Raw genomic sequence first — 22,058 nt, 5'->3', positions numbered from 1 at the left:
TCACAGCCTTGTTTAATGTTATTTAAACTTTGAGATATTCTCAGATCAGTTGTAAAAAGGTTTATGAAGGAATTCTCGAGGGTAAAGGTTGATTTTCAGATTGCAGTTGTTCACTTTTGCTCAGTGTCACAACGTTCTTGTCTAATAAGGCTAATAACAACCTGTTAATTATATTACTACAAAAAAAAAAAAACTTACACTTGACCAAAAGATCACTCAACACCATCATTTCAATTAATTTGCAGAAGTGCAGAAAATGGTGTATAGTCACACATTCCCATATTTAACAAGCTTTTTAGGTAATTCCCAAACTTCCCGGGCCTGGAATTCATAATTCTTTGCAGACTTTGTTGAGCTTGGCTCTTATGGTCCATCAGCACTAAAGGTGACCTGGGACATAGCCAGTGATTTGGTTCTTGTTAATTTGAGTTCCTTTAGTTTCCATATATGCTTTACACAGGACATACTTCCCTTTTACAGATGAAAAAGTTTTTTCTATCTATTTTATGTACAGCATACTGAAATACAATAATGCCTCAGTTTGATAATAATGTGGGTAACATTTGCAATACAGTCATAATGAAAGTAGTAATAATATGTATGAAAAGTTCTTTAAAAAAAAAGATTGATAACAGTACCTGTCAGCCATTTTTATCACACAATCATTATTTCCCCAACAACTACCCTGACAATGACGAGCTGGGCTGTCTTGACTCATTGGAGGATAGCAAACTTTGAAGAGTAGGAAAAAAATGGGACAAAAACGTTCTGTTATGACTTTTCTCTCTGTTCCCTTCACATTCATGCACTCACTTTGCTTTCTCTCTGAGTTTGTTCACACATTTCTCTGTTGGTAGAAAAATACATACATGATATATTTAAAAAAGTACAACGATGACAAACATAGGCATGAAGTACAAGCTTCATCAAGTGCTTTCTGTATGACCCCTCCCACCCCAGCGACCCCTTCTCTCTCTCTCATGTTCACGTCTCGCTCTGCTGCAGATTCCTCACTTTTAGTGCATTCTTGAACTGTCTCTTTTGTTCAATACTTTGGGCTCCGACAAAGAAATGGTTCCTCGACTCCTCGCTGTCTGAGGGGAGGCGGGTGTAAATAAGGACGTCATGATTAGTGAAATGAACACTGAGATTCAGCCCCAGGCTTCAGTCTGATTCCACAAACCACATAATTTTCTCTCTGCTCCTCATCCTTGGTGGTCTTTTCTTAGGCCCCAATTCTGCTTTTCTGATTCAGCCTCTATTGTCCATGCCACCTTGACAGTGTCATTCAAACCCATTCAAATTTATCTACTTAGTCCAACCTCTGTTTTTCACATCAGTAGCACTACCTTTTTGTTTAAGTTGCTATTATGAATCTCTACAGTTTGTCATGATTCATTCCTTGTCTTCTTTCTCTCCCTTGTTTTGGCTTGAACTAAATAGTGGACAATGTTCAGATTAATGTGATCTGAATGTGTTCAAAAATTACACAATTTTTTGGACCATAAATGTGCAGAAAATTGTGTAATTTTTTCATTTTACAGATATTTTACACCTTAACCATCCAATGATGCCTATTGCAAACAATACAATAAAAGAAGGGAAGGGACACCAGTGAGCCTCTTTTATCAAGATTCCCAAAGCAGAACTGCTGGTTTAGGATCAGATCTGAGGTGTGTTTTACAAATTAAAGGTGAAATTAGACTAAAGATGCTTTTGTGAGCTTCAGGTCTGGATTTAATGACCATGTCATTCATAATGACACAAAAGATAAAACTGAGCTCAGATTACGTTTTGGTAAAGTCTTCACAAACTACTTCTATTATTGCCCTAGACCAGCATTTCTACTGAGAGACACACTAACGGTCAAAAATTTTACAAAACCTATTTTTTTCTGGTTGTTATTTAAATTGACTTATTTCATTGTCTCAATGTTTCTGAAATTAAAGCATAGAACAAGCCACCATCTGTGAAGCAACCATCTGGTTCTCTCTTCTAATGTTTTAAGTCATTTCTGTAGGATGAACCTCTGACCAACCATCCATCAGAGGGTATAATAACAGTAACAGTAAAAAAGGCCTGTTTTCAGTTTTTGGTAAATGTCTGTAATTTATTTTTTTTTTGACCTTGGGCAGTTAACCACATACCTTTGTACCATTTAAGGTTATTCACTGCACTTGAGCTGCGTAAATTTCAATACAAACTGGAAAAACAGGGGTGTTTTGAAATTTTTGACCAGTAGTGTACTTGGCACAAGTGGGCTCAGGAACTGAGAAGCACATTGTAAAATATCTGTGTTCTAACAAGTAATTTAATGTTGTGATCAGCATTAAAGCTTCTTAAAGTGAAGAAAAATTGGCACTGAGTGAATTAAATTTGACTTGTACCTTTGATTATGACTGAACACCCTCTTTCAAAATAATGTCACTCAAAGCCTCAGGAAAGTGAATCTAAACTGATTCCATTGGTGTCTTGTTACAGTTTCAAATTCAGTGAAAATTTCCACCCTGCCATTTTTTCTTGCTTTAAGAAGACCATAATATTGAATACAGTTAAATTACTTGTTCGTATGGACCTTTTTACACTGCAGACACAATAAGTAATTCTTCGAACAGAGTGGGAAGACGCAGCCTATGAGTTCATGTGTTCCACCTGTATGGCTGATGTGGAGACAGTGAGGCAAAGGTCTTTGTGGACCACTGGTAGGTCCGCCACAGAGACTGGTTTGTACTGGATCTCACTGGCTGCCACTGTCTTGTACTGGTGCAGGTCAAAGGGGCATGGAACCACAGCTTCTGTGGGTTGCTGGGGTGGCTGGTAGCTGCCTGGGGGTCCCTGGTTAGGGTTCTGGTTGGTGTTATTTGGATTGGTCTGGCTTTGGAGCTGGGCCGCTCTGCCTGCACCTCCTCCTCTCCCTCGGCCACGGCCTCGGCCTCTGCCCCCTCCTCCCCCTGGTGTAAGGCCCTGGGCCTGCTGGGCAGCTACTGTTGCTGCCACTGTTAGTGGGTCGGGGTTGTGCTTCCTCATGTGTTTCATTAGATACGTCTCCTGGAATTGGGAGTGAAATAGAAGACATGATGGGGGGGGCGGATAAGAAAGAAAACAGAAGGAAGCGATAATTGCTTAATTCAAATGTCATGGAATAAAAATGGCTGGTTGTTTTCCTTCCATATGCATACATACAAAAAAATCTAACCTACCGAGGTATAGGATCGGTTACAGAGGCCACAGGAGAACAGCTTCGCATGTTTGACAGTGTGTGTGGACAGGTGCACCTCCAGGCTAGCAGCATCTGTGTAACCACGGTTACAGTTGTGGCACTTAAACGGCTTGTCTTTGTTGTGCTGCCGACGGTGAGACTGTGGGGAAACAAGAGCAAACATACAGGTGATTTGGTTACAAAAAAAACAGGAACAAATAAGAAGAAATCAAAGTCTTACTATAGAACATGTCATCAGGTCACTACCAAACCTGTGAACTAGTTTACCTGTAGGTTGGATAACTGAGTGAACGCTTTTTCACAGCCAGGGTGGTTACACTTGTACGGCCGGTCACCAGTGTGAATCCTGAAAAAATCAGTTTTACACATTGTTAGTTAGTTACACTATAAATTACACTCACTGCATTTGTGAGGCTTAAAGAAAATGAAAATGAGAGTCACGTGCATTATCATAGGTATTTAGTTTGTTTTCTCTTATCCCGAGCAACATAGTGCACATACAGCAGCATTATGCCAATTCAGACTTGATGTGGTCATGCTTCATTAGACATCTATCAATTACCCTCATTCAAAAAGTTCACATATTTTAATGGCAACACAATCATAACTTGCTAGTGCAACCCCTTGATTTCCCATATTTTAGTTTCTTCTTCATTTACTTTCACTTCCACAAAAGGAAATTCCCTTTGGTACATGGTTTTATGAACTATTATGTCTAAGGATTTGATTTGGGAACATTTGTGGTTTTGGGCTCTTTCAGGTACACTTTACCACTGGCTTTAGACCACAGTATGATACCACAGCATGCCGTCCCAATTTTAAAAATGCTAAAAACACATACAAAATAAAGTGCAAAAAGATGAAAACAATTACAAATAACTCTCCACACACCTGCTCCCATACATGCACACATGAAACCCACCCGTACATTCAAATCCACCCAGCCCAGCCCAGACCAGTACCGTGTGTGCTGCTGTAGGTGACTGAGCTGCCTGAATGTTTTCTGGCAGTAGGAGCAGGTGTAGGGCTTGGCCCCAGTGTGGATGCGGATGTGCTGAGACAGGTAGCTGGAGTTGGCAAACGACTTGGAGCAGTGGGGACACTTGTGGGGCTTGGCCTCAGTGTGGTTTCTAACACGGGAAACCAGGATTGGAGGGTTGAGGGGGTGGAGACAGAGAAACAGAGAGAGAAACAGCGAGAGATTTTTAAGCTACAGCATGACCAAACTTCATGATGAACTGAAGACCAAATCATGCGCTTAAGTTAACAGGATCTGCGATCAGTGGTTCTGATCATAGATCATCAAGTTTGACAGTGTGCTCTTTGTGCTGTGTCTGAGTTGTGAAAACACAGAACAAAAACATACAGCAAGCACAGTCACGCTTTTCTCTCTCTCTCTCTCTCTCTCTCTCTCTCGCAGTCTCTCTCTCCATTTGGTGTGCCCTGCTTTGAGTGGAGTGTGAGTGTGTATAATGTATAATATATGTGAATGTCTGGCTCTGCTGCAGTCAAACTGAAGTGAAATGTAAATTCAAAACGTGTGGCAGGCCAGTGGAGCACATCTTCCCCTTTAAACTAAAGGCCTGAAACCCACAACAAAACCAGTGCAAGACAGTAAGAGAAATGAAAAAATGAAAAAAGGTGAATGACAAGGTGAAACATTTATCATTTATCATGATGACCTGAACTGAAGAAAGGTGATCTCATCACTGACAGTGTCACACATAGTTACATGTTAAACAAGTGAAACCATTCTCAATGCCTTTGTTCCTTTTGGAGCTATGATTTTGAGGGTGTGTAAAACATGCAGGTTAACTTAATGCAGTGAAAAATGGCAAAGACAATACGAAGGGTGTATTGATCTAAGATGGTGAATTATCATACATAATATGCAAAGTGTACTCACACTTGTGGGATCTAAATAAGAGACTGATTTACCAGATTACAACATTTTCACTATCTGCTTATCAACTGTTTCATTTATAAACAATGAAAAAGTAGATAATCAGTGCCCATGAGTGATGGAATTCAAGGGAAAATGGGACATTTGAACATGATAAGTGGCTCCTATGACAGTGAAAGATCTCCAGAAGGTGCTTCAAACCAAAGAGAGGATGTTTGAAGGATTTATGTGAAAGCAGAGGTGGATTCGAAGAAAACAGGGTAACTAAGATAAAGCAGCATGCAGGCAATACCAAACCATACTTGTGTTGGTATCACAAGCAGGATGAGAAAAGTAACACCAACCACCTGCTAAATCAAAGTATATTTAGGTAGTAACTTGTACTGTAAGTCGACTACCTCTACCAAACAACAGAGCATTTAAAGCAAGTGTAAAATTTAGTGATGAGACTGGCTTCCTGTTCTGATAATTCATCTGTTACAATAAAACAACAAATCTTTGATAAACACATAAAAATAACAAGCTTAGAGCCGTGATTTTTTTTTAGTTTGGTTAAAGTGTTGTACCTTCAAAGGTGATGCTTAGACTGTGCAGAAAGAGCTTTACACTGTCAACACTTTCCCAAAAGACCCCGTCAAGTCCCTAACTTATCAGCTCTCCCTTCATCCATTACCACACACAGGCCCACACATGTGCTTTAACAACAGAAATCACATGCACAAGCAGGCGCCCCCACACACAGGACCACACAAACCACTCAGCCCAGTACCGTGTGTGCTGCTGTAGGTGACTGAGCTGCCTGAATGTTTTCTGGCAGTAGGTACAGGTGTACGGTTTGGCCCCGCTGTGGATGCGGATGTGCTGAGACAGGTAGCTGGAGTTGGCAAACGACTTGGAACAGTGGGGGCACTTGTGGGGCTTGGCCTCAGTGTGGGACTTGGCGTGGATCTGCATGTCTGACTTGCTGAAGAACGTCACGGCACACATTCGACACCTTGGCAGGAAAGGAGGGAGAGAGAGGGAAGAAAACCTTCATGGCAGTCAAGGAGATTTAATGTAGGGTTACAAACACATCCTTCTGTCTGTGGTGTCTGAGTGGCAGTAAGCTATTCTTAATGTTTAATGTAAATCTGTGATGCAACAAATAATAATGTGTTTTTCTAATGTAAATATCGTCCCACTACCTGTATGATTTGGGGCCATCCTTGTTAGTATGATCATCTTCATCATTTGACAGGTCATACGGGTCAGCAGAGTGGTGCTATAACACGATGACAACATATTAGTTATGATGAAAGGGACAAGTAATGAAACATATGTGTGTGTGTATATATATATATATATATATATATATAAAACTGCTATAACAAAAGAGACAAACAGAAGACCTCACCTGTCCGCCAGCAGCTAGGTGTGCCAATATTAAAGCATCACTTCCTGGAGGGAGGACCCCACCTACTCCAGCCACTCTGCCCATCACCTGCTTGCTCTTCCTGCCTCTCTTTGATGGTGTTGGCATTAGAACTGCAGGAGGGACACCAATGTCCTCCTTCTTGTCTGGAAACAAAAGAAAAGTAAAGGAAATGAAAGGGAAAGGAGGGGGGATGAAGGGAGGCATTTGGGAGTGGTCAGGGAAGACAGAGACAGCATATATTAGAGAAAAACATGAGTTGCTGTGGAGGGGTGTGATGCCTTGGTCAGCAATACCAAATCTCACTAAAGAGATAAAGTATGTGTTATAAAGTGTGTATGATTGCATGTACATGGGCGTAACGACACAAAAAATTTGCAGGAGGAAATAAATTGTGGGTGGAAAATAGGAATCTCTTATGCAAATTAAATCAAATTTGGCCTGAATTTATTTAGCAAGATATGATATGTTTTAAAAATTAAAAACACTGAGAAAACAAGACTCTTGTTACATCAACCTAGTAACAAATTCTCTTTTATCAGGTTGTGTCATGGTGCCCTTGAGTTAAATCTCACCTGCTCTAGGAGGGGTCAGGTTTTAGCTGAGATTTTTACTGTGGGGACTGTAAGATGTTTCTGAAAATTCTGATATATTCCCCTTTAACAAATGCATGTTAAAGATAATTAGCATAATACTTGACAATACCATTATCCAACACACTGCCGTTTGCATTAACATTTTGAGATGACTGAAGTGATGATGAATTATGCCTGTAATTTACCTGTATTTGACGGGTGCATTGCAGACACTATCATGGTGGTGGCAGTGGGGTGTCCAGCTACAAAGGACTGCGTGGAGGCAGTGGGGACCAGTGTGCCTTGAGGGGTGGTGATCACTAACCCCGCTAAAAAGAAAGGAGAAAGTGTGATCTGTCTGTCCAGTTGTTCAAAACAAACAATTTACATTTATTCTCTTGACATGTTAGACTACCATTCCTACTACAAGTAACAAAGAATCGGAGCAGTGACAGACAGTTCAACAACAAATACATACAAAAGAACAGATAAATATAATAACACAACAGAGATGTGGCAAACGGGGGATGTCATGATTCAGGCAGGAAAAGGACACGGCAGCCCACTGACCTGCAGTCATGATACCCGTGGAGGGAACAGGCACAACGGTGACGTTCTGGGAGGTGTGCGACTGGTGCAGGTGTCCCCCGATTGCAGTTAAAGGTGCGCTGCCACCGCCACCACCACCTCCTCCTGCAGCACCCCCACCTCCTTCCTGTTTGGGGACAACCCGCACCCCAGGCCCTCCATCCACTGAGCCAGGAATGGCAAGCACCGCCGTGGGGTAGTGGGGTGAGGAGGTGGAAGACGCAGAGGAGTGAGGGAAGGAGGGCGCATTGGCCTTCTCTGGACCTAGCTGCTCCTTTGCCTTGTTCAGGAACATGGCGTTCTCGATCTAAATAGGAACGAGTAGAGGGGTGGGTTGGTGGTAAGAGGAAGGACATGAGGAAGGGTGAAGTAATTAAAAGAAAGGTATGTGGGATGGGTGAGAGAAAAAGGTTGGAAGGTTCAATGACAGGGTAAGGAAGGGGTTATAAAATAAGATGAAAAAGAGAGAAGATAAAGAAGGACAATGAAGGGAGATGTTGGTGCCATAAGAATGGTTTAAGTTATGTGGGGAGGTCAAAGAAATGATGAAGAAACAGGAGGGATGGAAGAAAAATAGAGGGAATAAAAAGGAGGCAGGAAGGAGGTGTCCCAATGTGGGATGAGGAGAGTGAAGGGTGGGAGTGAATGATGGGTTCCATCCATATAGGGAGAAGATAAAGAAGGAGAAGGCAATGGGAGAGAAGAGAGAATGAAGGCATGATGAGATGCAAAAAGTAAATGAAAAAAGGAACAAAGAAGGGTTGAAAGATGAGAGAAGAGAGGGACAGGAGTGATCATGTGATCAAGTGAACCTTTGCCCTGTCAAGAAATCATACTCAATTAACATCTATGTGATGTAAAACCAGCTTCACCAACTAAGTGAGCATTACTCAGTGGTGTTATTAACAACATGTTCAGGGTCAAATCATTGTCTGGTGCGAAGCAATCTTTTAAGTATTTCCATTAACAGTCAAAGTGATATTCGATTCCGGATGGCTTTTGCCATAGCACATATACCATGTGTATTTCAAGACAATTCCAACAATAAGGTTGCCTCTACCTGTCCTTGTACAGTGGGGACGGGAGACCAAAAGTATGATGAGTTGAAATGGGAATCGTCCATTATTTCTGTAATTAAAAAGCAACACACTTAGAAAACACCTGTCCTCCTCCTCCTCACTATGCTTTTCTTTTTTTTTTTAATTTTCATGTGAAACGAGACCATGCATGGCTGCACTTCAATCATCTTAGTTTGCTTCCTTTGCATGTATCCTCTCCTCCATTGGCTGACACACTGAACATGTCAAGTTTCAGGATCAGTGTTGAGTTCTGAGACTAGGCAGTGTAAAATGGCTCTGACAAATTTCACTGGTTAAAGGCAAATGCTTTTATGTTAATGCTATAGGCTAAGTTTGTTTTAACAATAATATTTGATCGGACTTACAGAGAAGAGGATATAAAAGGAATCAGGCAAAGATGTTCAATCCCAGAAGGGATAGATATAAAAAAAAATCTACAGGAGGACAGAAGAGGCAAGAGTTGAGAAAACACTAATGATAATTAGTCTTTGAGGCTTTTTATTTGTTGTAACACAGCCAATATACTTCCTCACTAGTCTCTTACACAGTATGTGTTGATATTAACAAATTTCACAATCTTAGAGTAGTTGCTTTATCAGCAACATGTCAGTGAAGTGATTCTAATTTTAGAAAACTCAATGTTATGTAAAAAAGTTGTAACTATTTACTGTCTGTAAAATTAACACAGCTGTGTTCTGTCAAGCAGTGTGTGTTGAAAATGACATCCTCTCTAAGAATGTATATGGTTTGTTGAAAACAACACTCACTGTTTAAAAGACTACTTTCTATCTTTTTCATAATGAAACCCCTGATTTTCTCATTCCTGATCATCTCCCACTGACACATAGGCAACATGTTGTCTGTAGCACAAAAAAAAGGAAGTTTCATATTTTACTTGTTCCATGTTGGCATGCATTTGCACTTCATTTTCCACATAATTTGTTACTGTCATAGACCAGCAGTACAATAGTTTTGAGGTTTGGCTTTCAGTATGCATGTTAAGATTGTGAATGCCATGCATAGCCATATTGCTCACATACCAAGAAAAGCATGCATAATTACACGTTAGTAAAAATGAGCTGACATTTAATATAAGTGGTAACTGTTAAGCCCTGTGGGGGAGCACAGGCCCATGAAAAATAAACTTCAACATAATGAAATATTAGACTAATAAAATTAACTCTGAAACAATCGAGGAAACGATATATTTCATGCAAAACACTGTCAATGCACATCATGTTTAACGTTATTTTTCATGAGCCTCCTCTCCCCTTTGCAGTTGCACAACCTATAAATAAATGATGGGGAGAGCTTCTAAGGAAAATTAATTAATTTCCCACAGGCTGTATCTATCTGGTAACTTAGCTTCTGATACAATGGGCCGTTATTAGTGGAATACAAAGTCAATGTTTCAGTGCTCTGAGAGACATTTTTATCGAGGGACACAAACTGGCTCCAAAACTGTGGCACTGCTAACTGCGGGCTAACGTTAGCAGTGATTGATGAAATCGTGTGAATACTAATTTGTCGGAAATCATTAAAATTGAGGGGGCCCTTGCAAAACCCCCAGTCTAGATGTGTTACTCTGCACCTAAGCAGCTGGAGATATCGGGGTTATAAACAAACACGGCTAGCGTTAGCTGTTTCACGCAACAAGACAAGGGGAGCTAGCTAACTTGCCTCCATTAATTTTCTCCTTTTGTTCGCTGGCTCGCTCTAGCTACAAGGAGGCCTGTATATTCATATGCTTAACTAGCTGCCCGCTTAGTAAACACAAACATCCTCGCTCCCTTCGCCTCCATTCCTCACTCCCTGCTCATCTCGCTGAGAGAAAATAAAAAAAGAGAAAAAAAGTCTCGAATAAAAAAAAAAAAAAAAAAAAAAAAAAAAAAACGAAGACAGAAAAAAAAACGTCGACGCCGTTGCCTCTGTGGGAGACGCAGCTTCATGCAGACTTCCGGCGGTTGGGACGACGGTGCTCTCAGACACACTGAAAATAACAGTTAATTAACAACCGACTAGTAACTCCTGTGTTAATTACCGGTGAAATCGACTCCCCGTCAACCCCCCCAGGAGCTTCTTCGGGTCGGGACAGTTGGGAAACTTTGTCCAAATCCGCCCCACAAACCCTCAGATGTGCCTTTTTTTCTTCGGGTTTTTTTCCTTTTTTTCCCTCCAGCTCTTCTTCGTTGAGTCAAACCAGCCGCAGTTGAACAGCCGCGCTTCCGGTGACATCTTTCAAAATAAAAACCCACAAATATTTACAGTTATTGCTGTAAAATTAAAGAATGTACTCAAGTCTAGGTTAAGATTGCACTCACATCGCAAGTGGAAATTGCAAAAAAAAATATGATTACTCAGATTATATATGCCATTGACATAATTTATTTAATTTTGCAGATTAAAATGAAGCTTCCGATTTCAGAATCTATGTATTTGACAGTAGATGCTGCTCAGTGGAACCTGCTGGTTCCACTGAGTGTTTTGAATTTTGCTCTTGAGAACACGTATTTTTGTCTCAGGTGATTTGTCTCAATTCTAAAGAAAAAATCTTACTTCCTGTACTACATTGGCTACGTCCTGCTAACTTGACACAGTTGCAGGCGTCCACACAGTGCCTTCCGGTGTATTAATTATCCCGTCAATGTGTGCAGCTCAGTACAAATTCAATTTCATTGTAAAATTTCTTCTTAAATTAGACGATATGTCTATGTGCACTGGCAAAACACAGTTCTCAAATTAATTAGAATAGCCACAAATCCATTTTAAAAGTTATCATTGGTGCAGTGTTCGTGTATCAATAACATGAAATTATTATTTTTTGTCCTCATCAGGTGAGACAGATAATCAATCTCAGAAATAGACTCACTTCTATTATCAGCAAACATTCATCATTTAGCATTAGGGGGAAAGCTGGGTTGTGGTTAGACAGTTGCTTGCTTGAATCCCTGGACAAAAATCATAGAGTAGCAGGTTCTTCTTGGGCAAGGCAGTGCAGCTCAAACTCAGCTGTTTAGTGCAAACAGTGGACAACAGCTCCCAAAGATGCACTAGTATGAACAATAAAATAAAATAAAAAATTGAAAAAAAAAAAAAAAATTCTGACAGGACATTGTAAGGAAAATGTTTAGGAAATAAAGCTTTATTTATTAGGACCCCTTCATGCATGCAAGCTCTGTTCTTCATGGGGTCCCCATAATAAAACTACACAGTTACATTTCAAAAGCAACAGAACTCGTCCACTGATGGAAATAAAAATAAAATCTGGAACAGAAACACAACAAAAATGCACAAATCAAATTTGTAAACAGAAAATAATACCCGAGCAAGGTTAAGACATATAAGTAGACCATAGGATATAATTCTCTGTGTTCAGAAACAGTAAAGAACATATGCGGTTTCCCTTATGCACTTTAATGACAGGAGTACAGCGTACAGGATGGCAGAATAACAGTTTTCTAAAAACACAAATTTCCTCAAGTGCACAGAATAAATAAAATGCAGCAACGTGGCAAAACGTGACCAAAAAACAGGAGTTGAAACAACACAAAAAACTCTACTAAACTAACTCTAGCTTAAATACATTAATAATGAAACACTGGGACTGCTGTTAGCGAGAGTTAGAACTGTTACTGGTGAAAGTACTACACGGATACTTTATCAAATAGCAAATATATACTGTATAAATACATCTACATCCATATGTAGTGTCACTGCAGAGTGTCATTACTCTTATATAAGCACAAAGATTACATTTGCTTGCTTTTCTAGGTAGGATCTCTCTTACTACTTTAGTAACCCCACAGCGAAGTAGCCTGAAGCGTCCTGAATGAGAAATGTAATAGTGTGTGACAGGTATCAATGCCTTTCTAATAACAGCAGTGTTCATCTTCTAATAAATAAAATTTACAGTGAGAGCAATTTCAATACACTTGGCTGCACCATGACCAGCTGTGTAGAGAGGTCACAAACAAACAGTGAGGAGTTTAGGGCTGGGTATCACGGAGGAAACAAAGAAATTGCTGTCATACAGCTCAGTCAAACAAAATCAGACATGCAATTAATTTTCTGTCAAGCAATAATACCTCAGAAAAGTCACTGCGATACTCTAAAAATGTTTAAGTGTCTCTTGATGCCTTAAAATGGATGTTGATACAAAAAAGAAGGAGTGCCTACATGAAATGTGATTAAATACCCAGCCAGGTTATGGTGAGGTAGAGGGTGACAGCATGATAGGGATCATATAAGGCTACTCTTTTACTTTTCAGAACAACCTCCAAAACCTTCACTAGCATCATCATTCTGAGCGACAGATGCACTGACTCTAAGATGAGAAGTGACTAATATAAAGTCTAGTTCCTGATCCAGGCTATCAAATCTTAAACGTTCCTTTCCCTGAACTGCGAGCTGGCATCATTTGACAGTTAGTAATCTAAAAGACCTTTTAGCCTCTTATTCATATCCCTTCATTTTCTATTTAAAAAAAAACAATAATGATAAATTTAATACAGTTATCTCATAATTATACTGTGGTATTCCCATTGCTACTATAGAAGGTTAAAGCTATACTTTACACCACATTTACCTTTAGTTCCACAAGCCACACCTTTATGAGAGCTGCTACATCAGTGGCCGTGATAGCACAAGATCTGTACGTTTAATTCCTGTCTGCTTTGCAGCTGACCCTGACCTTTGACCTACTGTTGAGGAAGAACAGGAAGAAGAGAAATTGAACCCTTTTCACATACTCCTGTAGCATGCAACTCTACATTTACATTATGTGTACTGTGTCTATATAGATGTACAGCAAGGTTACCAGTAAACTGAGCTGAATTTCCTGAAATTCTGCCATTGCAAGCATCCACTGGAGAGGGGTGTAACGCTTAAAGTGACCATTACAGTGCTCTGACAAAATATATAAAAATATTAGGTGATATTAAATGATGGAATATAGTATTGAAGTGTTAGAGTAAGTCAACATGCATCATATTTGCTATTTCATAGTCATAGAGAAACATGTGGCATAGGGCTTCTGCACAGGTATTTAATGCCTGATACTATTTTATACTGGTATGCCTTAAGCAAAGGGTCCTACAAAAATTATTCTCCAAAAAAACCTAAAAAGGTAAACACTGATTCAGCAGGACAGGACCAGGAGAAATACAGTAAACATAATGGAAGGAAAACACACCTATACAAAATAAAAACAATGACAGATTTAAAAAAACATATATAATACATAATAATGCCTCACAGATTTACAGATGGTATCTTGCCTTTGATTACCTGTAATTCTGCAACAATACATCACGACCTCAAGGACTTTAAAGATTGAAAAAAATGATTATCCTGAACTCTCTTCGTAAAGTAAATGTGAATTGTCAGAAATGCATGATGAGGAAAGAGTGGCGGCTAAAGCTACAGGTTTTGGTTTAGTATTAGACTATGTAATGTCAGTAGCATTAGTAAATGAAGGTTTGTATTAGAATTTCATGTTAAGATGCACTTAAGGTTTGGCAGCAAGGCAGCGCACACAGGCAGTTACAGAGGACACCGTGAAGGGAAACACAGACAGTGGGGAGATGAAGACAGATGAAGACTTTGTTATTAGTGGGACACAAACACACACAATGAGACAAACTACAGAGAGAAGAAGGTGAGAAAGGACATAAGACTGTTAAGACAAAGTCTGATGAAGTTTTGAAAAGGACAGGATACACAGAGACTACAGTTACACTTGCTGCTTGTTTCAATTAATTTTAAAATCACAATAATAATAATAATAATAATATTTTTGTATTTTATGTTTCAGGTATAAATGATGCTGCCACTAAACAGCAGTTTAGATTTATTTGTAACATGCTGAAGTGAAATAAAGCAGTGAAATAAACGAGGGTCAGACTGTGCAAAACTGCAAAAAAAAAACCTGCACTTCATACTGATATTAAGAAAAATATTGAAATTGGTGGGAAATATTGGGATATCTCATATTATCAAACATCAGGCCAAGCCCAGTGGGAGGTATTATAACTTGAGTAATAAAGTTCTAGTGGACATATGGACCACATAAAAAGAAATTATTTGAAACAACAACTGTAACTGTAGCCAGAGGAGAACAATGTTCAGCCCAGACAGAGCTGGTAATCAGTGACACACAGGAAAGGGAAAAAGTGAAAGTGGTTTCACAACACAGAAACATCACAAGAAGATGTCGACAGAGGCAGATACAGATGATGTAAGAGCGGTAAGGGTAGAGGAGAGGGGCCGTGTTAGCAGAGAGTCCAGGCAGCTCCACTCTCCCGCTGCCTGGTCACCGGCTTGTTTGGTTCTGTTCAGCCTGTACGAGAGGTCACCTGCAGACAGGAGGGATCAGAGGAGAGAAACACAGATTCACACAGGTTAAAGTTCAGTTCATCTTTTTTTATATTAACAGTACCATTGGGAACAATAACTCAATTCTGCAGCTCTGCAGTGATTTTTAGCTCATTATTTTGGTTTTTATGGCACATTTGCAGCGTGGCTCAGCCTCACTGGTCTGATCAGCTCTGTTTTCAGCATCAAACATTAATCACTTTGATCAGAAAGTGATGTCTGGACCAAACCAAAGCTGAAAGTAGAGTAAATACTGGATCTACTGAGCAATCATTATGTGGTCAGAACACACAGCTCTAATGGGATTATAATGTTGTAGGCAATTGATTGTTTACATATTAACTAAATCGGCTTTAAGCAGTGATTACGTGTCAGGCCTGTGAGACTCTCAGCTTGCTTTGGAGTTAGTCTGGTCTCTAGTGGCCAAAATATTTGATTAATGCAGGTTTGATATACTTTCTTGTGTCCTCCATGACACATTAAAGTTCAGACGGCACCACAAGCTACAGCAGCAGATCTGATTGCCATGAATGTATGTGTGAGAGAGAGAGTCACCTGGGAGATGCTGACTCCGGTCAGTTTCTCCACCGTATCAGGGAGGCGGGTCATGATGTCCAGCACCTCTCCTGACAGTTTGGCCGCGCCCACGTCCCCGCCTCCACTGGACACCATGGTGACCTTTTTGGCTTCACACAGAGGCTTGCTAATCTCTTCTGCCATCTGGTGGAAGACACCAAAAATGTTAAAAACTGGGATCAAACCTTTCACAGGCAGACGAAACACAAAGAACATGAACCGACAAAGTGACTCTGGAGAATACAGGGTGTAAGCAAAGCAGTTAACCTGTTAACTAAATCAATTAAATGACCCAAAATAGGCAATTTTAATACATATGTTATACATGATTCAATCCACAAGCTAATTTACACATCATCATAATTATTCAGCTTTATGGTTTCACTGTAAAGTGTTTTTTTTTTTTGTTTTAAATGTTTTCATGATATTTGATATTTTCTTTTTGACTGCACCACTCTGTCCAGAAAAGGTAAAATACTAATGTGTATAATCAGTTTTTATATCAACAGTTCTTGCTACTGAACAAAATTAAACAGCAGTACTTAAATTTTATGAACTCCCAAGTTTCAGAAAGCTTATGCTTTGAGTAGGTATTAAAAAACACCACTGATACCTTCTTCTGTTTTCTTATTTCCTCGTTATGTTTTTGTTTCTGTCTTTGTAAAAGACAAACTGAATAGAAACAATAATTAGCTGTAATTAGGGCAGTAGGTGGAGCCCAGGGATGGATTTGTACACAGTGATGTATAAAATGCAACATTAAGTTCTATATAAGGTATAAATGGTTGTTGTGGACTGTAGAGCATGTTGTTGTCTCTCACCAGAGGCAGTTTCTCCAGCAGCATGTCCACCATGGCTCCATCCTTATACTCCTGGAAAGCCTCCGCCTTCTTCGCCATCTGCTCTGCCTCAGCGCGACCCTTGGCCTCCACTGCAAACGCCTCCGCCTCACCTTTAATCTGAAGGAGATAAAAGGACGGGCTTTCTTTACCAGAAACCACAAAGGTCAATGAGGCCCACACATGAACAAAGCTGTGTGTATGAGATCAATGTTAAATATGCTAAATTCTCAGCATGATTTCCATCTTAAACTAAACTACTTAAAAAACTAAAGCCAGCTGAGTTGGGACTCTGCTGTTGTGATCAGTGACTCACCCTGATGGACTCAGCTTCAGCCTCTGCCTCCATGATCAACTTAAGACTGGACAGAGAGAAAGAAATGCTGGGTCAGACAGAGAACCACAGATGATTCAGACAATTTGTGCTAATACACAAACTGACCGACAGATCCAGTCTCAAACAGCCAAATGTATTACCAGCAAACATCTGACTGGACTGCGTCTGGCTCAGTCAGATATCAAACATCTGTCAGTTACCATAATAAAAATAACAACTCAGATTGCATAGCAGCTTATATCATTAACAGTACGAGCACATTAAGCAGAAGTAGTGTTTTATTTCCTTTTTGTTTGTTTTTTTTATTTCTCCTTTGTATTCAGACAGTCAGTGCAGAGAGCAACCATACAGGTGAGGGGAAAGAGAGACAGGTATGACAAGTAACAAGGTTCCTCCGGCCGGGAGTCCAACCGTGTCTGTTGCAGTTATGTTGTATGCACCTTAACCAATCATCCACTGTGCTCATACAGTATTACAATTTCACACATCTGTCACTGTAACACTGTGGGTTTGTGTTCTTATAAGTGTAAAAAGTATAGTGTGTAAGGGCAACGATACGTCTAAAGTCCCGACTCCCTTGTTGAACCTTGTTTTACCGTGTGTTACCTGATCTCTCTTTGTAAACAGTAATGGCAGAAAGCCTAGAAACTAACAAGAAAAGGAAGGTTTACAGTTGACAGACAGAAGCTTGATAAATGCAAACTTGATCTTCACTTCAGCAAACACATGGAGCTCAAACTAAAAGTGAAAGAGCCCCTACCCACTCCCAGAATTATCCTGCTGTTTGGGAAGAGCAAGAAGGAAAGTGAGTGAGAATAAACCTGCGACTCACCGCTGAGCCTCGGCCAGTTTCTCCAGGCGGTACCGCTCCGCCTCTGCAGGTTTCTTCACCTTGGCCTCCAGCTCCTTCTCCCTGCGGGTGATCTCCTGCTCCTGCAGCATGATCTGCTGTGTCCGCTCCACTACCTGGACCTGCATCCTCTCCTCCTCAATGCGCTGCTTCGTCTTCGCTACCTGGAAACAGAAGAACAAATTAAAGATAAATCACAGCAACAATTCAAGATGATAAAAGCTCTGACTCTATCACCATCCAGTTGTTATTTACTCTCATGTACCTGCAGCTGGTAGGCCATCTCAGACTCAGCCTTCTTAGTGTTCACCTCGATGTCATAAGCCGCCTTCTTCAGCTCATAGTCCCTCTGGGCCTTTGCCATGTCGATCTCGTTCTTGTACTGAGCTGAGATTTTCTCCTGCATTGCGTGGGCTTCCTGCAGAGAGACAGGGACACACACAGAGAAAGAAACAGGAGGGAGGAAACAGGGATCAATGGGATGAAAATGCTGAAATACAGACAAGAGTTTTGACTGGTGGCTAAGCAAAACGGCCAAATCAGTACATCTCACCCTGATAACAGCATCTCTCTTGTTCTGGGCCTCTCCGATGCGAGCGTCTTTCTGAACCTGGGCTGTGCGAGCCTTTCCCAGTGAGTGCAGGTAATCCTGTAGTGCCAGACGGAAAACAAAAGCTCATTCAGATTCACGAACCCACCATAATATTTACAGATCAAAATCATATATCCAGGACTGTTTCTCCTCCTGAAAGGCATTAAAAAAAACACTTTTTGATCAATGTGTAACGTGGTTTTTGTAGATGACAACAAAGCAGTACCTGGTCGTCATGAACATCTTTGAGCGTGTAGCTGACCACGCTGATGCCCATGTTGACCAGGTCAGAGGAGGCCACCTTAAAAACCTGCTCTGAGAACTTCTTCCTGTCCTTGTAGATCTCCTGCAAGAGGAAGATGTTTACTGTGATGTGGGAGTCAGACACTTAGGATCAATACAACAGCAAACATTATCCCAACAATATCAGCTACATCATGTTGTAAATCATCTCCTTTACTGTATTAAGTTGTTATGATTTGTGTGTGATGCAGGCTTGTTTGTGACGATTATTAATGTGACAAAAATCCTTAACTCCACCTTAACACTTTTGAAATTCATGAACATCTTCAGTATTTTTCTCAAAAGTCACCTCTACAGTCAAGTGGGCGATGATGGCCCGCTGGTGCCCCTCCAGCGTCTCCAAGGCGATCTGAGCAATCTCTGCTTCCGACTTCCCCATGAACATCTGGCAGGCTGCAGCCAGCATCTGCTTATTCTGACCCTGGATCTTCATCTGTAGGAAACAGCACCTCTACAGTGAAACACTGACACGATCGCTGGGTTCATTCCCCATGTTCACTATAAATAAGAGCCCAGCAACACAGCAGCTGGTACTGTATGTAAATCTATTACAGTGATATCAGAAATATATCATATGAGAGGAGAGAGTTGTTGTCAAATGTGGATGAGACTACATTTGGATGGGAACAATGACTATGTTTGGATCAGGATATCTATAGTATTAATTAAAATTAATACTCATCACTGATGCAGAGATTTTGATATTCTAAAACAAGCTGCTTGATTCACCACTGTTAATATATGTGAGGACATGTACTGGGCAAAATGCCACATTAATCTTTCTATGCCTGCACCGTCTTGTTTGGTAAATGTTGCACATTCAGATATACCTGACCCTGCCTGAGTGATTAGATGGCAGCTAACAGTGGTTCTCCTACTGATGACTCTTACAAACTATTTGTCAATTCGTCTAAAGGCGTCACTCCAAACAAAACCTGCTCCTGCTTCACCAGTGGGGCGATGCACACTCACCTGAGCTATGCCTGTGACAGAGATGGGCACTCCGTGGCGAGTGTAGACTTTATCGCTCTTCACATTCAGAGTGAGAGTGTTCAGAGAAATCCTGGAGACAGGCAGGGTAGAGACATTTAAAGGGAAATATATTTATTGATTGAGCATAAATTGCTCTAGGGATCCCATTAGATATTAAAGTGCAGTGATTTTTTCGTTGGTATAGATTCAAGGCCAGCTACAACACTCAGACAAACAAAATGTCCAGATGTATCCTGGACGGGCCTGTTTGCAGGCTAATGCTAATAATAATAATAAAAACAATAATAATACTACTAATAATATCATTTTATTTGGTTGGCGGGAGGAAGGTAACCAGTGTTTTGAATCTACATCCATCAGTCATCCAGGCATTATAATCAATAATTATTTCATTATAATCAATTTCTTGATCATTTTTCAATGATTCACAATTTGTTAATTGTATATACATGATTGACAAAACATATAATTCTTTTAAGAATTTCCTCTAGTGTAAAGCTCCTCTTTCCATTTCAATATGAATTTGTATTTTTTGCAATCTTATCATGCATCTGGTAAAAAAACAAACAAAACAAAACAGCAAATATCAAGAGCTTTAAATGTAAATTAAGTTGTTCTACACACCAGCATTAGGAACTGAACTGAGCATCTGTAATCACCAGTGGACAGCAGAAGAGAAAACGCAGACTGAGATGTTAGCCTACCTCTGTATCTGCTGAATGCACGGGAAGACAAACACTCGGCCTCCAGCTATCATCATGGGAGGAGAGCGACAGAACCCTGGGAGAGATCAGAGACCGAGCAGGGCCTCAAGTCAGAGTCCAGACAAGGCCAAGGTTGAGTGTGAATGTTTTTCTAATTTTTGCATGACACTATTTGGATAAATTTCCCTCACACAAAAACTTTTGTAACATGTTTCACTTTAACCCTTGTGACATTTTGGAAAATTATCCTCTAAAGGTTTTTAAATATGTTTAAATACTTTGATTTTCAAGTGTTTTTTTGTCCAATTCAAATCAATGAAAATGATTGAAAAGCAACAATTATATACTAAACAGGGTAGTGTATTTGTATTTATTTATTTGTTTTTGATGTGGCCATCATACAGGCCATCATTTTACCTGACACCACCATAGCCTCATTGGGACCACAGGTGTAGAACATGTTTGCTGCTCCTTCTTCACCCTGAAAACAAAGTTAAGTAGAACAACACCATCATAGCTCCACCTTACAAACACCATTTCACAAAAGGAGTGCTGGACACCACCTTATATTATATTATATTATATACATTTATTTATATATGTTATCTTATTCATTCAGTCATTTGTAAGACCTCCTAAGACAGTCACGTTTTTGCTGAATGACACCAATAATTTAAAGGGAGGGAGGGGTTGGGAAAGAAAACAGACCATCAGCTAAAATCTAATTAAATACTGCGCAGTAAAATTTACAAGAAAAAACATAAGCATTGCAAAAAACCCGCTTATTGCAGCCGTTCATTAGGAAAGAATAATGCTTTAAAATCGGTATAATGTCACTTAGTGCAGATTGCTAGCGGCTAGCTGTCAGTCTATTAACGCAATAAATTTAACACATTCACGTTGACAAATGAGGATGGACGTGGACGGAGGTTTAACACAGCCACACACTTACCTGTCAGGATACAGCGAGGGGGTTCAGGTAGAGAAGATGCGGTGTTTGAGGGTCAGAATGAAGGCAGCTGATTTAATTTCTATCCCGTTATTCCCGTCAGGCTCCGGATGGTGCGGACAGTGAACGCAACACGGACTGCAGCTCCGCGGCCCCAGGCAGAGCCGCAGCACGCCCATCCTTCACACTGTGTGCGTCCGCCATCTAGTGGCGCGGTGGAGAACTAGCGCTCAGGTGGTTCCTGCCACCACACTCCATAAAAATCCACTCCAGCAAACATTGCACTGTTTACTCAACTATATTTATTATGTAACTGTAGATACAGATTATAGTGTAATAAATCATGATTATCTTATCTTAACTTATGCCAACATAGTCCCAATTTTATGATTAGATTTATTATTATAGGTTATAATTACAAAGGTTATAATTAAAACTGGCCCTGTCTGTACCAGCTGCAACAGTAAATAAAATTAAAAAAAATAAATAAAATACACATTATTCTGCATAAGGTGCACTTTTACTTTTAAACTATGAATGCATGACTTTTACTTGCACCTGAGTATTCCTGAATTGTAGTACTGCTACTTTTAAAACTACTACTACTGCAGTAGAATAAAGTAGCAGAAAATGGAAATATTGAAGTAAAATACATCTCAGAAACGCAGCCTACTTAAGCACAGTGACTGAGTAAATGTTCTTCGTCGCTTCCCACCTGACTCTACTGTATTCTACTGTATTCTACTGTATTCTACTGTATTCTACTC

General features: G+C 40.1%; 2 protein-coding genes across 5 annotated transcripts; both read right to left on the bottom strand.

Moving 5' to 3' along the window:
* Positions 1-2,109: 2,109 nt before the first annotated feature.
* znf384a (zinc finger protein 384 a) lies at positions 2,110-10,982 on the bottom strand. Of its 4 annotated transcripts, none has more exons than XM_071501203.1 (11): positions 10,818-10,977; positions 8,758-8,825; positions 7,680-8,004; positions 7,316-7,438; positions 6,517-6,680; positions 6,308-6,384; positions 5,893-6,117; positions 4,183-4,350; positions 3,488-3,566; positions 3,201-3,359; positions 2,110-3,048 (listed from the first exon to the last, which is right to left on the bottom strand). In XM_071501203.1, the coding sequence occupies exons 2-11, from the start codon at positions 8,818-8,820 to the stop codon at positions 2,632-2,634; spliced, it is 1,800 nt and encodes a 599-aa protein (XP_071357304.1). In that variant the 5' UTR covers positions 8,821-8,825; positions 10,818-10,977; the 3' UTR covers positions 2,110-2,631. The 4 variants fall into 4 exon arrangements, with proteins under 4 accessions (XP_071357304.1, XP_071357305.1, XP_071357306.1 ...); XM_071501204.1 differs by lacking the exon at positions 10,818-10,977 and adding an exon at positions 10,457-10,767; XM_071501205.1 differs by lacking the exon at positions 4,183-4,350.
* A 1,187-nt stretch (positions 10,983-12,169) lies between these two features.
* flot1a (flotillin 1a) lies at positions 12,170-22,010 on the bottom strand. The gene is made up of 13 exons (XM_071501209.1): positions 21,295-22,010; positions 20,760-20,823; positions 20,343-20,418; positions 19,618-19,708; positions 18,935-19,078; positions 18,569-18,688; positions 18,304-18,399; positions 18,016-18,168; positions 17,733-17,914; positions 16,880-16,925; positions 16,546-16,683; positions 15,704-15,868; positions 12,170-15,129 (listed from the first exon to the last, which is right to left on the bottom strand). The coding sequence occupies exons 2-13, from the start codon at positions 20,800-20,802 to the stop codon at positions 15,109-15,111; spliced, it is 1,275 nt and encodes a 424-aa protein (XP_071357310.1). The 5' UTR covers positions 20,803-20,823; positions 21,295-22,010; the 3' UTR covers positions 12,170-15,108.
* Positions 22,011-22,058: the final 48 nt, after the last annotated feature.

This window comes from Trachinotus anak, unplaced genomic scaffold, assembly GCF_046630095.1.
Source record: "Trachinotus anak isolate AG129_WGS33_773 ecotype Australia unplaced genomic scaffold, CSIRO_AGI_Tana_v1 ptg000016l, whole genome shotgun sequence".
In the NCBI taxonomy this organism is placed as follows: domain Eukaryota; kingdom Metazoa; phylum Chordata; class Actinopteri; order Carangiformes; family Carangidae; genus Trachinotus; species Trachinotus anak.
Note: the sequence above shows the minus strand (reverse complement) of the source record. Positions and strands in the feature narration are given on the sequence as shown.